At 55.1% G+C, this 15,790-nt stretch overlaps 3 protein-coding genes across 3 annotated transcripts; all 3 read right to left on the reverse strand.

Annotated features, from left to right (window-relative positions):
* Positions 1 to 953: 953 nt before the first annotated feature.
* Positions 954 to 3,789, reverse strand: CDEST_06530 (uncharacterized protein). Its single transcript, XM_062922689.1, has 2 exons — positions 2,356 to 3,789; positions 954 to 2,287 (listed from the first exon to the last, which is right to left on the reverse strand). Exons 1-2 carry the CDS (start codon positions 3,398 to 3,400, stop codon positions 1,863 to 1,865), a joined length of 1,470 nt encoding a protein of 489 aa, XP_062778740.1. The 5' UTR covers positions 3,401 to 3,789; the 3' UTR covers positions 954 to 1,862.
* A 404-nt stretch (positions 3,790 to 4,193) lies between these two features.
* CDEST_06531 (uncharacterized protein) lies at positions 4,194 to 4,735 on the reverse strand (the record flags this gene model as incomplete). Its single annotated transcript, XM_062922690.1, has 1 exon — positions 4,194 to 4,735. The coding sequence occupies one exon, from the start codon at positions 4,733 to 4,735 to the stop codon at positions 4,223 to 4,225; it is 513 nt and encodes a 170-aa protein (XP_062778741.1). The 3' UTR covers positions 4,194 to 4,222.
* Positions 4,736 to 7,092: 2,357 nt separating this feature from the next.
* CDEST_06532 (uncharacterized protein) lies at positions 7,093 to 9,251 on the reverse strand. Its single transcript, XM_062922691.1, has one exon. It carries the CDS (start codon positions 7,998 to 8,000, stop codon positions 7,692 to 7,694), a length of 309 nt encoding a protein of 102 aa, XP_062778742.1. The 5' UTR covers positions 8,001 to 9,251; the 3' UTR covers positions 7,093 to 7,691.
* Positions 9,252 to 15,790: the final 6,539 nt, after the last annotated feature.

Genomic DNA, 15,790 nt, shown 5'->3' on the forward strand with positions numbered 1-15,790 from the left:
AGTGAGAGAAGGGTAAAACAAGAAAACCTGTCTTGATTCCCGGTTGAATCAAAACACATGGTTTGATTCCATGGGTTTCATTTTAGTTTTTTGTCTTCAACTTTTTACATCCTTGAAACCTTTTTGTTTCCTGTTGCGCTATCCGACATGAATGCAAGCGAGGCGGGTGCTGCTCCTGGCAACGGGCTTCTCAAGGGGCCGAAACGCATGCTGTAGACCAAGAGAACAAAGACTCTCCCCTCTTGTGAGAGTAAGCGCTCAGCCCCTCCCTGGCCCCGTGAACGTGGTGTAGGGTATCGTCCCCGAATCAGCCCGCACTCTCATATGGCCAAGTAACCATCCAATCCAGCTATCAATCAGTGCATCCCCTCCTGTCCCGGCCGTGCTGGGGACCGATATCAATTTGGGAGGGCCAACTTTTTACCGTGGGACGTTCCCTCTGGGAGTCCGGGCGGCGAGAACTGGGACACCGGGCGGGCGGGCGGCGGCGGCAGCGGTGGCGGCGGCGGCGGGCGGGGCACCCGGGTGGAACAGGGTCCATAGCAACAGCGGAAAACTCCACTTGAAAGCTCTCTCGCTCTCTCCACCACGTCCCATCACCGAGAGGGGCATGCTAATCTCCCGCGCGAGCTTAATCCTGTTTCTTATACCTCTGAACCGTCATCCACTTCTCACCTTGGTAAGACGTCCACCCATACTTATTAGCCGGATCGGTCAGACGAGCCATAAAGCGAATCCACGTCCGACAAGGTGAGGGACTTTTCCCGCTCTTTCCCCTTCCTGTGCCGCTTCCGGCAAGGGGCCCACCCAAAGGAAGCATAGAGGGGTCAGAGTTCGCGTTGCCTAATCACCCAGGTTCCTGGCTCGTTTGCAAATGACCCCTGCCCCCTCAACGCGTAATAATCAAACAAGCGAGATAAGGGTATCAGTCTTCAAGGGGTTGAAACACGTCTACCCGTCTCTGCAAAATAGAATGCGTCTCGAGAGTCTTGTCTTGTTTTTTTCTTTCTTTTCTGCAGGGTATCACGATACATGTACGATTGCCCAAAAGAAGCCGGCCCTGAATTTCAAGAACCAACAAGAGTGAAGATATTGCCCGAGTGCCCAATCGCCCTCCTAGAAAGAATTTGTCCAGCCTGAGAAGTATGAAGAAGAAGAAGAAGAAGAAGAAGAAGAAAAATCCGCAATCTGAATCTCAATGGTCTTCCCAGCACCCCCTGGTAAGCCTCACCCTGCAAAGAACATCTGGGTCGGCTGTTGATGCTTCACCACCCAAACCCTCGGCTGTTATAGCCACACCCAAATGCAATATCGTATTGACGATTGCACATATCAATACACCGGGTGTCGTGAGAAATGAAAATAAGAAGAAAGTTCCATGATATGAACCGAGGCTCGTCGGCCATGACTGTTCCCGCCCGCCTGAAATGAATTGGAAGAATGAAGTGCCGTGAGCCGTGCTTGCCTTTGGAAAGAAGTAATCATGTGCGCCTCCAGTTCCAGTGATTCTGAAATGGCGTCAACAGGAAGAGAAGAGATCCAAGTCTCTCTTGAAATTGAAGTGGTCGACGAAACTTGAAATCGTCAAAATGCCGCGTCATCTTCCTCATCCCTTCCTCACGGGGAAGGGATGAGGCCATATTTGTTGGCGTAAGAAAAGATGGCGGATTGTATCCGCAAGAAGCGAAAATGTCCGAAGGAAAATGTCGTACTCATGCATCTCGTTTCGCGAAATTTCGCCGTGATGTAATGGCTGAAACAAGGTCATAAAATTGGCCTGGGCCAGATTTCAGTCAGTGTCGCCCTGTCGCATGGCCGGTAACCCTGCGACCCCACGTGTCCATTTCCCTTCCACCGCCCCCTTACAACGGGGACCGTCGCCGCTCCTCGCCCTGCCCTTGGTACGCCTCTGATGATGTCGAACCGTATTGTCCCGCGCGCGATGGCTCTTCCGATAACAAAGACGACACCGAATGCCCACCGACGCTTTTAGCTTGTTGCTGTTGCGGGCCATATGTCGACTCGCCATGTTCCGGGCTTGTGCCGAAGCTGGCAACCTGCGGGGACATGCCTCGGGACGTCCCATAGCTGTCTCTCCGGCCTCGACCCGTGGGCCGGTACGACGAGAAATCGCTGTGTTGTCTTGAGTGCCCTCTTCTGCGTCCCGGCGGAGGATTTCCTAGCGTTGATCCACCATGAAAAGGGGGCGACCTCAGGCGATGTTGACTTGGTGGTGGAGGGGCTTGCTGCGGGCTGGTGGCCTTGCGCTTGTTCCTAGGAGACTCCCCTAAAGGCCACACCAGCCAAGGTTAGCCTAAAGCGACTCTCGCTTTCTTTTGGTCTTGCTGGACGCACCGGAGGGGGTCGCAGGCTGGGTTGAGCCACCTCTGGCTTGAGATGTCGGCGGGTGCCAATGGTGAAAGTAGATGGACGGGCTCGGCTGGGTCTCCTGCTGGGCCTGCGCCGATTGCGCTGCAGGGTGGTGGTGGTGGTGCTGCTGGTGGTGGCTCTGCAACGTCGACGAGCCCGGCGCGCCGGAATGCGGCACGTTCGTGTTGAGGCTAGGTAGATTACTAGACCCAAGTGGACGGGATACGGAGCCCGTGGAGGACAAAGTTGTCGCCCGCCCGCGTTGGGGAGAACCCGGATATCCAGAGAAGCCGTGAGGGCCCGGGGCGGAACTCGGGGTCGATGGCACGCCTGAATACTGGCCTGCGTACTGAGAGTGGGAATCGCGACGGTGATCGGGTGACAGAGGAGCCTGAGAAGGGAGCAACTGCGGGTGCTGTGGCTGCTGGCTCTGCTGGGCGAGAAACTGCTGCGCCCACTCCAACGCTGCTGGGGGAACACCGCCGCCCATTCCGGCGAAGACGAGCGGAACGATGGGCGGGGGGATACCACCGTTTAGCGAGGTCCGCAACATGTCGGCCTCTATCCGTCGTTGCTCCAGGCGCAGGGACTCCTGCCTAGTCTTCTCTTCCTCCTGTCTCCGGCGCTCCTCCTCGGTCTTGGCTGCTAGCCAGCTCCTCATAGACTCCTCGGCTCCGTGCCACTGCGGCGGCGGCCCCGGCAGCTGGCCCATGACATGGCTGTGAGTGGACGGGGGGGCTTGGCCGATGGATTGGGGCGCGGGCGGCGGTGGTGGGGGGGGTGCAGAACTCGAGTGAGACGGCTGAGGCAACGTCATGGCCGCCGGCGGAGGCAGGCCACGATGGTGAGCCGACATGGGCTGGCCAGGTGGACTGTGACTACGGGGAATGGAAGGCAGCAGCTTGTGCGAAGAAGGGTGGTCTTGGTAGGCCAAGGGAGGCGATGGTCGGGATGTCGAAGGCGGAGTAGGTAGATCATGGACGGACTTGTAGCCGTAGTGTGTTGGCTGCTTGACTGTGAGCATGGTCATGTATACTCATGTGCTCCAGATAGTCTTAAGAGGCGTTGGAAATGAAACCGAACATGGACGGCCGATTTGTTTGGTGTTTGGTTTTGTAGCTCGGGGAGGTCGTGTCAATTCAATGAGAGAGAAAAATGAAGAGAAAAAATACAAAGGGGAGATAGCTGAAGAGCTGAAGGAAGGTCAAGAAGTAAAAAGGAGAAAAAAGTTGCTGGCTGGCCAGACAAGAAGATGGGTTTTTGGAAGGAAGAGATAGGTGGGTGAAGAAAGGATTGAAGAAAGGACCCAAGACGAGAGGTGAAGGAACCAAATGGAGGTATGGGGGGGTGCAGGTGGTGGAAATAACCTTTTTGTTGCAGGCGCGAAGCTGGAGAGGGCGACCAGCTTTGGAAATGGAAAGGGACGGGGGGGCGGGATACACAGCCAAAAGGTACGTATCTCGCAGGACCCAAAGAAAGAGACGATCAGAGGCCCAAAGACCCAGACTCAGACTCCGACCCCGACCCAGACCCAGACCCAGGCCCAGGCCCCAGGGCCCTAGAGAGAAAAGCAGAGGTAGCTCCGTACCCAGCTAGCACTAAAAAGGCACGGCAACCTGCAAGGAATAGCCGTAGCGTCGACCGTCGACGGTGTACGGACAGACGCGGAGCAGAGGCAGGCAGGGCAAAGCAGGGCAAGGAAGGAGATCCGTACCGTTGGTATGCTACTCCGTCTTCCTCGTCCTTGTCCTCGCCCCAATCACCGTCCTCAGGTAGGTACGGATAGTGACCGCAGTGATGGACACTGGGCGGAGCGTACGGTGATGAAAGCTCTCCACGAACGGGCTCGGCTTCATTTACTCACGGAGAAGTTTTGCTGCCGCCTACGTGTGACTATGTAGGTGCTCAAGATTGTGGTTAAGAGCTCTGCAATGCGATGTGAAGCCGGCGGTGAGGTGAATGGAGACCACCAGTATTTCTTCCTGTGCAAATGTAGGAAGACCGGAGCGGATGAGATGCATGTGCGGCCTCGAGGCGGAGCTAGAACCGTCTGTCTCCGGGGAAGGGACGGCGGACGGCCGAAGATGTGAAAGGTTCGGCCGATGCTATGCAGAATTCGGGTGGCGACACAGTGCTGAAGCAAGCTGGAGCAGTGTCTGGGGGATAGGAGGGCTTCTGTCCTTTGAGAACCCACCGGCCCACGAATAGGAGGATTGACGGGGAAGTGTCCTGTGAGTGTGAGAGGGTGCTGTATACAAATACACTCACTACCTAGGTAGGTGTGTGTGTGTGTGTGTGTCCAGGGCGTGGTATGTCGGGGAGGGATGGCCTGGTGATTTGGTCTGTCTTCTTCTCCTGGTTTCATTCTCCAAGGCACCCCGGCAGGGGGTGCATGTGTGGAGGCGGACGCAGATGCCGGATGGAGACGCGGGAAACAAGACGAACCACTCGAGACCCGACTTGAAGGTCCAGGTTGACGCCGAGTTCGCGACACAGCTTCACCCAAGAGAATAACGAGTAGCAGAAGAATAAGAGAACAGGACCGGCCGTTTAGGGACGGTTCAGGACAGGGCCGGTGAGGAATGGTAGAGGTGCGTTTCCCGTGGTGGAGAATGACACCGAGCCTGGTTTATTTCATTACAACCAGCGCGTATCAGAAGAGATGACACATGGAGGGGGATGAGCGCAGGGGGGTGCGCGTTGTTTGTCCAGGCCCGGCCCAGTTCCAGCTCTCAGTCCACAATCCGACTTGACGGGAGGAGGGGTGCGATGACGAGAAATCAAGGGGGGGTGGGGGCAAGGAGGAGGGGAAAGGGGCGTGGATGGGAAATGTGGCAATCGAGCCTAGGGGCCAGGGACCCTCATTTTCTTTTCTGGAGACTGCGGCCAAGGTTGGAAAACCTCACAACAGGTCGACCCGGTCCAGATTCAGGCTTGATAAATACCTAGTGTTTTGTGTGAGGGTGCAGATCATCTAACGTTGAGGGTATTGCATGGTGTCAGCTAGAAATCGGCGGTCAAAGGCGATGTGTGATGTGAGATACCTCTCTTGTCCAACTGTTCTGTGAAATGGCTTCACGAGGTCGACGGCGAGCTCCTGAAAGTAGATCTAAACTTTTTCCATGTCCCAAGGACCGGTTTGTATCGATGTCTCTGCGTTTTTCGTGTGTGCAAACGTACCCTACTACTAGTAAAGTCGACCACACACACATGTATCACATCACGCTACCAGAGACTTGAGAATAGAATTGTGGCGTACTGGTACCGGTTTCGACACGGGCTCAGAAAGACGAGGCGAGCAACGATGCCCGGCATGGAAGCTAGCGAGGAGTACATAATTTAGTGAAAAGCTGCAAGCCTTTCCCACGTACAGAGTATGCACGACACGCAAAAGAATGCATGCGCCAACGCAACATTACATGTAGTGGACACCTTGGGGGGGGGGGGTAAGCCAGCCCAAGTGTGGGTAGCGCAAGATGAGCTGGGAGATGAGGAACTTGAACTCGGTCTTGACGTTGACGTCCATTTGCTGCATCGATGGGGCTGCAGCGGTTCCCCTCTTGCAGTGCGAGATGCGTCTTCTCGCTCACATCGCACGCAGCCATCACTGAATCTGGCCAGTCGACAATTCTCCGGGATTTCTTTCTTGGCCTGCAGCTTTGTGACCTGATCGTAAAGAGGGAATCCGCCGGAGGCGATTGTCAGTACGTAGTCATGGCAGATTGGTCCAAACACCTGCCAAAAGTGGGTGGGAAGCTGAGGGGGTGTTGTCGTTGAGAAACCGTGTGCACCTGCCGTGCGCGTGTATTTCGACACCTGGAGCCAGCAAGGATGGCCCAGCATGCTATATAGAAGCAATGTACGAATGCAGAAGATTGCAAGTAGACTTCGACTTGAGGCGCAGGGTCAATCCTGGTGGCCGGCCGACGGACGACACCACCAGCTGATGATGGGAGCGAAGGAAACAAATCCATCCAGGCGTGAGATGGGCTGGGTGACCACCGAGAAGCAAGAGACCTAGGAAGCTCGGTGGGTGACCGCAAATGCTCCGAACTCGAGACTCATGTACGTATGGCTACCCATCGCCGTACGCTGCCCCGTCGTCATGAAGTATGTGAGCGATAGTTTTGCTCGAAGGTGAGCTTGCCCGGGCACGGTTTGCCCATCGAAACGGACTGCTTAGATAGATGCTCATGCTGCAACGACGAACTGCGGTTCCGTGTAAGGGTTACTGCCCTCTGATTGTTTGTTTTGCCCCTCTTGTCCCGCCCTGTGGTTTATTCCCTCCCATGGGTTCGTGTTCGGAAGTCGCCTCACTTGTACTTTGAATCGGAAAGAGTTTATAGGATATACGTTTCCTGTCTGTGATCTCGCCACAAAACCGATGGCATCAACCCGAGGGGGGGAGGGGAGAAAAAAAAATACATCCGCACTGGGCTTTGCGGCAACGCGCCGGTTGGGATGGGCTTGAGTGGTCACAGTCAACGCCTCCGACATAGATAAGTTGGAAAGGCCAGCCACGGGCAGTTGATGGCCAACGAATGGTACATGTCTAAGTATACCACAGAGAATCCAAAGGGAGAAGCCGAGACCCGGGGGGTGAAAAAGGGTGGGTACGTACAGTCACGGAGTACGTATCCGTCCGTCAAGACACCAGAGGGCGGCATGTGCGCCCGAAGGATTTTGGATGCTCGGGAGATGCCTGGAAATGTTGTATCGGTACGTCTCTACTTGCTACTTCTACCAAACCCACCCTTCATCTTGAGCTCGCTCACATCTGTTGTGAGGTTGTGAGGTTGTGATCCCCACTTTTTCCATTCGATCGCCAGTTGAACGTTACTTGAGACATTCGGCCCAATACCGATGTGAACATGTTTCCGGGAGTTCGTAGCACGGGATAAGCCATGCATATGGGTGTCGTCGCAACGTGCGCATCGGTCTTTATCTAGCATTACATCTAGTGGCCCTAGCTGGTGAGCGCTGTCTTTGATTCAGCCCTGGACACTACCTGCCCGACCCCGCCTCCAGCAAGCCCGGCAACCAACCGGTCAGCCAAATGGCATGGAATATCGACTGAGCCGTGCCGTGACGGGGAAGCCAGGATGAAAATCTCATGCACTTCAAGGGATTCGCTCATGATGTTAGATCGCCGCCCGTGGCCGCGTCTCTCACAAGAACTTGTGCCATCCCCCGCAGGGCCTTCGGAAGAGACTGGCAACTCCGCGTGGCGGTTCGTGTATGTGGACCGGCACGGTGGCGATGGTGAGCGGCCCCAAAACTCCAATTCGGTGCCGCAGGGGTGCCAACGAGAGACGAGCTCATCATCCCAACGTGTCAGCGCTCAAAGCGTCGGTGACGAGTAGGAGGCGATTGTAGTGACTTGAGCTGCCCGTCTCAACTGGGTAATCTCCAGAGCCGCGATCCCTCCACATTCCAGCGGTGTGGCTGATACTCGGAGTTTTGATCGAGACGAGGCGAGACCCGAGTCTCACATTGGGTGTGTGATGAGTGACGATCCCCGAGAACCAGGACCTGAGACCTTGGTGTGCTGAAGGAGTACCCGCCGGCTGTAGGATTTCGAGCTGCAGAGGTCCGGTAGGACAAGCAGCACAAGCAAGGTCTGGAGCCATTCGCTTCACGAGGGACCACCCTTGGCTGAGCGGCCGCTGCTTTGGGCGGCTACGGAGACAGGCTTTGACACAAGGTTATGTTCCGCCTGCGAGCGCCCGCCACCGCCAACTGTCTACGTCCGTCTGGCCCCGAGTGTCAACTCCGACTAACTGCAGTAGGCAAAACAGCTTGTTTCCAACGAAGATCTGTCCATCCCGTCCCAGCGAGGCCAGGCGTATCTGGCCTTGTCGTTTTGGAGAGCGCTTGCGCCGGGCATGTGCAAGTCCGCCGCCCCAGTGCTAAAGAGTCATAAAGATGGCGTGTCGTCTCGAAGCCGACCGAAAGGGGAAAGGCGGTCAGTCGAGTTGGCCGAGAACCGAGAGGTGATTGAGAGCGTTTTGCGCGCGGTTCGCTCGGGCGACTGTGCGCAGACGAGTTTAATGGCCTAATTATGATCCATCGGATTTCAGAGACTGGAACATCATTGTCAGGTAGCAGCATCCAGTTATGAACCGGCCTTGGGGCTACTTGATTTCCGATCGAGGGTCGTCCATGCACCACTGGACTGGGGGCAGAGACCGTTCGTTCAGACCGTTCGTTCAGACCGTTCGTTCAGACCGTTCGTTCAAATTGCCAGAGTGGTGCTGGTTGACGCTGGCTGCATTTGGCAAGGCCGTCATCGAAACCCGCCCTTTTGGGCTTGTGATGATCTCGGCTCATCCACGGCCTGGATCATTTTGGAACCGTCGAAGCGAGGTAAATGCATGAGGCGCTGTTAGGTGGTGAACGAGGTGTCACGAACATGCGGGATCAGGCACGCATCGGTGTACCGGGTTTTGACTAGGGAGACGAGGAGAGAAAATGACTGGAAGCCTGTGTCGTTCATGCTGTGGAAGTGTGTTACTGAGCTTGGACGGGGCCGTATTTTCAAAAGACGCCGGCGGTTGCGGTTGACACGGGACCGTCTTTCTTTTATCGGTCTCCTACTATAGCAGGGCTCGACCCTTGGTGAATGGCATTCAGCTAGAACACCAGAGAATTTCCCTGGAAGCCTGACTCAACGTTTGGCTGTCAGCCAAACATGAATGCGCCAACTGCAGAACGGCTGTGGTCGCGCCGGCATGCTCATCCCGAATTGTGTCTTGTCGTGTCGTTGGACAGGGTTTCAAGGAGCAGCGATAGCTACGGGGCGTGTCGTAGTGCCTTTTCCTCTCCTGTTTCTTTTTCCTGCTGCGTAACGTGGAGGAAAAGCCGCGGTGGCCAAGTGCATTCGGAGCATTCGTGCATGTTGGAAGACGGGGCACAGCAGGGCCAGGTGAACAGTGGTGCTCGGTAACATAGCGTATACAACAGGTAGTAGAACGAGCGCCTAACAATTTAATCCATGTAGAGTGACCCAGGTTGCAGGTGAGGGGTCAGCCAGACGCCACAAATAGCCATCGGCATTGCATTGCTTAAGTATGCACCATCATTTTCAAGCTGTGCTTGTCTCACCGTTTTGTCAAATTTGGGGCAGAGTTTTGTGGCCAAGATGCAGAACGGCTCAGAATGATGCAGAGCAGGGTTGTCGTAGTCATTGGAGGCGGACTGTGGACGCAGTCGGTACACCTTTAGCTTGCGATGAAGATCGGTCGAGAAGGGGTGGGTAGGTGGGTGGTGTGGTTGTGAACAAAAAGCTTGGAACCTGACCAGGCTAGATTCTGGATTTCGAACCCAGCAAATCTCTTTGCGCTTGCAAAATGCGATGGCGCCCGGACGATCCTAGATCGCCCTCGTCGAATCCTGGCCAATGAGTGAATGTGACACTTTCCTCTCTGAGAAGTTGTGGCAGGCAAGGTTCTGTTGCCCATTTACTGCTAGGCTGCTTCAGGATGCCGTTGGAGACATGGACGTGCTTGTGCAGCGACTTGCGAGATACGTACATAGGCACTTATCGAAGTGTGTCCCGCTCCTTCTTCACAACCACGACGTTCTGCTGGGAACCCCACCCCTGCATACCCACCCAGTCGGAAAGAGCTCCCACGCAATGACATTGGCGGGATCGCGCCCCAACCAAGTGGGCATGCGGGACCAGGGAAGCGGGGGCCAGGCCAAAGCTGTAAATCTGAAACATGGTGACGAGAGGATAAGTCCCTAGGTAGTTTAGGTACCTACCTAAGCAGGGAGGGATGGGACACTCGCGCAATCCTTTTAGTCCTTTTTTTTTTGTGTTTTTTTTTTGTGAGTGTTTTTCTTTCTTCATTTGGCGCCCCTCTCTCCCCTTTTTCAACATTTTCTCTCTCGCTATTCAGATGCAGCTGTGCGGTGCGGTGCTGTAATTAGAGGTTGGCGATGACTCAGCCTGTTAGTAAGGGCCCATAAAGGTCAAGCGTAGTCAGAGGTTGGCTGTCTTTCCAAAAAAAAAAAAAAAAAAAAAAAGAAGAAGAAAAAAGTAAAGAAAGTAGGTTAGTAGATAAGTGCATGTAGGTATGGAGGATGGGATGTGAATGGTTAAAGACTGATCAAACAATTTGGACTTCTTCGTGCCGGTTCCGCGTGCCTTAAACGGCCCCGTCACTTTGCCGGGCAGAGCAACCAACCACAACTTGGGCAGTATCACTCACCTATACAGGGAGCAAACCTCCAGGGACCTGACGGTCTGTTACACCTCGACGATGACGACGGCGGCGGCGGTGGCATGGCAACCGCTTCCTTCTCTTCATCATTTGCATCTGCCTCTTTCGTCCCAACCAGGCTGCCCAGGACGTGCGCGACAAGCTCTAGTCGGAGCACCACACTTACCGCTAACACTGCGGCTCTGGTGGCTGGCCCTTTGGCTTGGTCCAACAAACCCCGTTCAAGGTCAAGTTCCGTCTTGTAAGTGTGGGATGCTTATAGCTCCCGCCACTACTTTAGTCGGTCGCCATTTCCATCCGAACATGGCTTCAGTCGGTCTGTTGGTCGCCCACCGGACCTTGTGTGGCCGTCTTCCATCACGGAACACCGACCCATTGTCTCCTCCCAATGAGGATTGGACAGCGCCACGTCCCAACCCGCTTACTCGCCCACGCGCCGCAGCACAAAAGCCGAATCGCAATCTTCCTCTGTCCGTCAGCCCTGAACCTGTCAGACGCCTGCAGGCCCAGCGTTGGTTAACACGTTAGGCACGGTAGGCCTTCTGAGGCAGACGGGCGTGGCGTGCGTGGCATACGCACGATGCCCTAATTACTCGGATTTACATTGTCCAATTTAGTGGCGGTTTCACCTGCCTGTCCCACCCCGCGCCTGCGAGGAAAGGGAGGGAGGCTCTCCAACTCCAACTGGAGCTGAAGAGATGCTTCCAGTTCGCTGTAAACATGGCTTTGTATTGTGAGTCCATCAGGCGCGGGGGGCAGTGGCAGCCTGACGTATCACGAACCTACGGAATCTTGCGCTAGAGCCTGATCACCCTCTTTCGAACGAGCCTTGCTTGCATCGGTTCCTGCTCCTCTCGGATGTTTTGGGAACGGAGCCGGTTCCAAGCATCTACCCATTCACCGGTGAGCTTTACTGTGATGAACGACTGACTGGCTTCGCGGACTTCCGAACATGAGAGGTGCAGCGCGCATCGAATGTCGAGAGCCATGGCAGTCGGATGACGCATTCCCCACTGCACCTAAGCACGACATGGCTTAGGATTCTAATAGAATGCGATGCAGGACCGCCAGGCAGCTCGCTCTATGACAAAGATCATGTGAGCTCGAGTCGGACTGCTGCTGAAAGAGCGGCCAAGGCTTCTATAATCCGCAGGGGCAGCGCTGCTCCCTTGGCCGCTTTCCATTGAAGGAGTCGGTTTGCAGTTGTCGGCCGCGGCGCGCGGGCGGACGGGCGCTCTCTCCATACACAAAGCCGTGTTCGACAAACAAAGAACGGCTCCAGCGCTCCCAAGGCCACACGTTTGTACACCTTGTCATACAGCCGAACGAGGCACAGTCAAGTCCAGTCGGAACGTGGTGGCTGCTGTGAACTAAAGTCGAACCAGACGGCTAAGGGCCCTTCTAGAAACCAGGTTATGTTTAGCTTGCATCATTCCTAGATTTGCCGTCCCCTCAGACATCAGTCAATCTAATGAGCTCCTCGACCAGGATGCTAGCAACCCAAGGCTATCGGACCATTAAGACATTATCGAGGACGACCGACAGGGCAATAAGATGTAGCGAGCATGTGCTTTACAGGTGTTCCGGCCATGTGACGTCGAGAGCAGTGCGTACTCGCGTTTTTCGGTGCGCCGATCTTTCACGGAGCTCGCCCTGGAGATCTGCGCTGGAGAGACGAGAGAGCGCCCCTGGCCGACAGCAAATCGCGATCGATGGGCCAGGGAGGACAACACGGGAGATGGGGGTGAGCACACGGCTGTCAGCCGTGGTAGAGGCCGCCTCCCTAGCAACTGTTCGAGGAGCCTCGCTACGCCCTGTCCCGCCTCTTCGGCTTGCCGGAGCTCGAGCGTCTTCTCCCGCATGCCTAAAAAGATCTGTCGACCCAACTGATCTGCGATAGGTATGCATGATGCCCCCCTCCCGGGGACAGCCTGATTAGCGAGGTGGAAAGCTCTTTCCAACCATTCTGCATCACAGCTTTGGAATTGTCTTTAAGCGAAGCACCGCAAAACAAGTCGATCTCGATCCATCGTGGGTGGCCACGAGTTGGGTCCAGAAACTGCCTGGCTTCCTCTTTGCTCATGGTAAGGTTCCGTCCTGCCTGGTCGACGTGGACAATCGCATGCACATTCATCTGCGAGCCTCGCGCCATGCCCACCCCTGATTAAAACCGGGTTGGGAATTGTGCAGTTGGCTAGCGACACTAGCCTAACCCCTTTAGATGGTCACATCCGGTAAAAACGCCACAGTGGCTCGTTGCCCTCTGTCTCAGAGCCGATCTGCGTTTGAGAGGGGGGTGCCCAGGTAGCAGCATGTGTATCCCTAAGTATCTCCACGACGACGACAATGCAACATATAACATACAGATACAATGACATCCAGTTGCATATACTCACTTCGACCCATTTACTCATAGTAGGCCGGTTTTATTTACAGACCCAATGAAATACGTCCTCAGGGGCTATCAGCCTCACAGCCTGTCCTCGAGACTCGGATCGACACTGACCCCATCGAGACTTTTGGGTCGTTACGTTGGGGAAGGGAGGAAACCACCATCGCCAATTTCGTTGCGCGGATAACAGCAAGTCAAGGCATGTCGATGTGCTGAGAGATTGCGGAGACATAAGAAAGCTAGGTAGATACGGTAGGTTCTTCCTTAATGTATCGCAAGACCAGGGCCCCCCTCACCATCAGACACGCAGCCCATTGGATCGAAGTTTCGATGTGAGTGGCCGGCGTGAAGCTCGACTGATTGCGGCATTGGGCACGCCAGTTTTTTGTCACAAGTTTATTAGGTGGGGAAAGCCAATCCGCCTGCTCTCCCATCTCGTCCACCTCGTCCATTTCGTCTCATCTCTTTTCGCTCGACTCGACAATGCGGACCGGGGGAAGGCCCGCGACGCTGTGGCCAGTTTGGGACCATGGCCGCCCGGTTCCGTCCCGAGAGGGACGGGCTAAGTACAGACCTCGGCGACGCTCACAAGCGAGGCTTATGTCGAAGATAGATGAAAGGGAGGGGGGTGCTGAGGGAGGGATGCTACCCTGCCACGCCTCGGATCCTCGGAGCAGGAAATTATCCCGCACGCCATGATGATGCTCGCCCAGTACAGTTCCCACCGTCTCCCACCAGGGGAATTGGAAGAGTGCCCATAGCCAGGTCCAGGCTAGACGTTGCCAGCTCGCCGATTGTGTACAGGTAATAACCTCATTTGTCGTGAAGTGGGGGGGGGGGGGGGGGGGGGGGGGATGCACAAGCAAGGAGAGGATATGCAAGTGTTCCTGGCAGATGCAGGCTGGATGGCAGCTTGGTGGCACCCGAAGCACCCAACTTCCTTTTTCCCTTTCGAGTTTCATCTCATCTACTACGAGGGCAAAACTCAGCACGCTTTGGTCGTCTTTGCGAGACGCGTGCTCATGGCCCTTGCCTCGGCCGATGGTCGTCGGACCTTGAGTGAGGCTGTAAGCATGGAACATTATTCATCTATGATGATGAGACTGCCTAGTATCTGGGGAAATCGTCCCAAGCTGGGAGAAAGGTTTGACGACCAGACAAATGATCCCAGGGCACCAGCGCCCTAATGAGATAACGGCAGGGCTACCGAGTGCCACTTTGGCCAAGCGGAGGTTCCCCGGCGACGCGAGGTGTCCCTTCCCCTCTCGAAATCCCGATCTGGAAATGATCTTTACGGGTTGCATCTGGAAAGTGTACTTGCCCGCAGACCACACGGCACACGGATGCCACATCCAGCCAGGCATCACGGGAAATTCTCCCAGGCCGCCCGGGCAGGGAACCGGGACTGACATGCACTGTAAAAAGGTAAGCCCCCTCCTCCTTACGTACGGCCAGAAGTCTTGTTTCTCAGTATCTCTTCCGTTCTTGCATGACTACCTACCCACGCCGGCCATCGGCCATCGGAGGTTTATCCCTCAAAAGGCAAAACAATGTTTGCCTTCCGTCGTACCGGCTCATATCTGCCGTGCCCACCGGCGTTTCTCTGCCATCTCCACTCTTATGCCAAGTTAACAGCCGACCATGATGCCACGCAGCGACAGCAAGAGATGGTACGTATAGAAATACAAGGGAAGAAGGAGGGGCGCGGCCGTACGGGGACGGATGAGGTAGACGTGAGTATTCGTATGCTTTCCCCACAACAAGGGAGATTGAAGCCGTCCGGGAGAGAGAAGTGGAAATCACAATCAGAACAACAGGGTGTCTAACGAACCGGACGCCAAGAAGGGTGCTCTCGAAACGGCCGGTACAGTGAAGTGATGGTGTTACCTCGAAAATTTGAGACCTTGTCTATTGCCAGGGTGGTGAGTAATGAGGCGGTCGTGGATGGGCCGGAGACTGGTCCATCGAGCAGTAGGAAGCAGAAGAAGCTCTGGAAGGAAAAGTAACGTCTATCGCCAAAGGAGTCAAAGGGAGGGGGGAGGAAGGGGCCTTTCATCGTCAACGCCCCGCCATTGAAGTGGGCTATCGTCAGATTTATCGGCATTCCGTCAACTTGGCGTGGTGTACCCACTTGGGGGCAGAAACTCGGAAGGCTGGGAGATTTGAAGCAGGTCAGCTTCGAAGAGTGACGAGAGAAAGAGAGGAAGAGAGAGAGAGGAAGAGAGAGTTGGTGTTGCATGACGAATTTCTGCTCACAACCCCACATCTCATCTATCCATACCTCCTTCTTCCATCTCAATTTCTTTAGGGGTTATTTCGTTGAAATCAGAGTTTCCAAGATGAAAAGGTGTGCATGGCCTCGTCGAGCAAAGAGGATGTTTGGCGGATCATTAGGCCGCAATACCCAAGATCTTGCGAACGGGTGGAACTCTGCGAGCACACGGTCGTGAGGGGGATGAGGGGAGGGCGTGAACTTAAGCAAAAAGGTTCGACGGACATGGGATGATCCTGTGATCTGAGCTGCTTTTATAACGTGGACAGAAAGGAACTTTGCTGGGATTTGACCAGAATGTGTAATCGACATGGGACGAAAGGAACATCCAGAGTCAAGACGTGTACGATGTATACACAACACACACACACACACACACACACACACACACACACACACACACACACACACACAGACAGAGGCACAATACATATTCGTACACCTTGTTGCGTGGTTGTTGGCGCTGGCCATTCCCGACGCAAATGTCGGGTCATGGAGGGGGGGGGGGGGGCGCTCTCTTCGTGGATGATG

The sequence above is a fragment of the Colletotrichum destructivum genome, chromosome 4, assembly GCF_034447905.1.
Source record: "Colletotrichum destructivum chromosome 4, complete sequence".
NCBI lineage: Eukaryota > Fungi > Ascomycota > Sordariomycetes > Glomerellales > Glomerellaceae > Colletotrichum > Colletotrichum destructivum.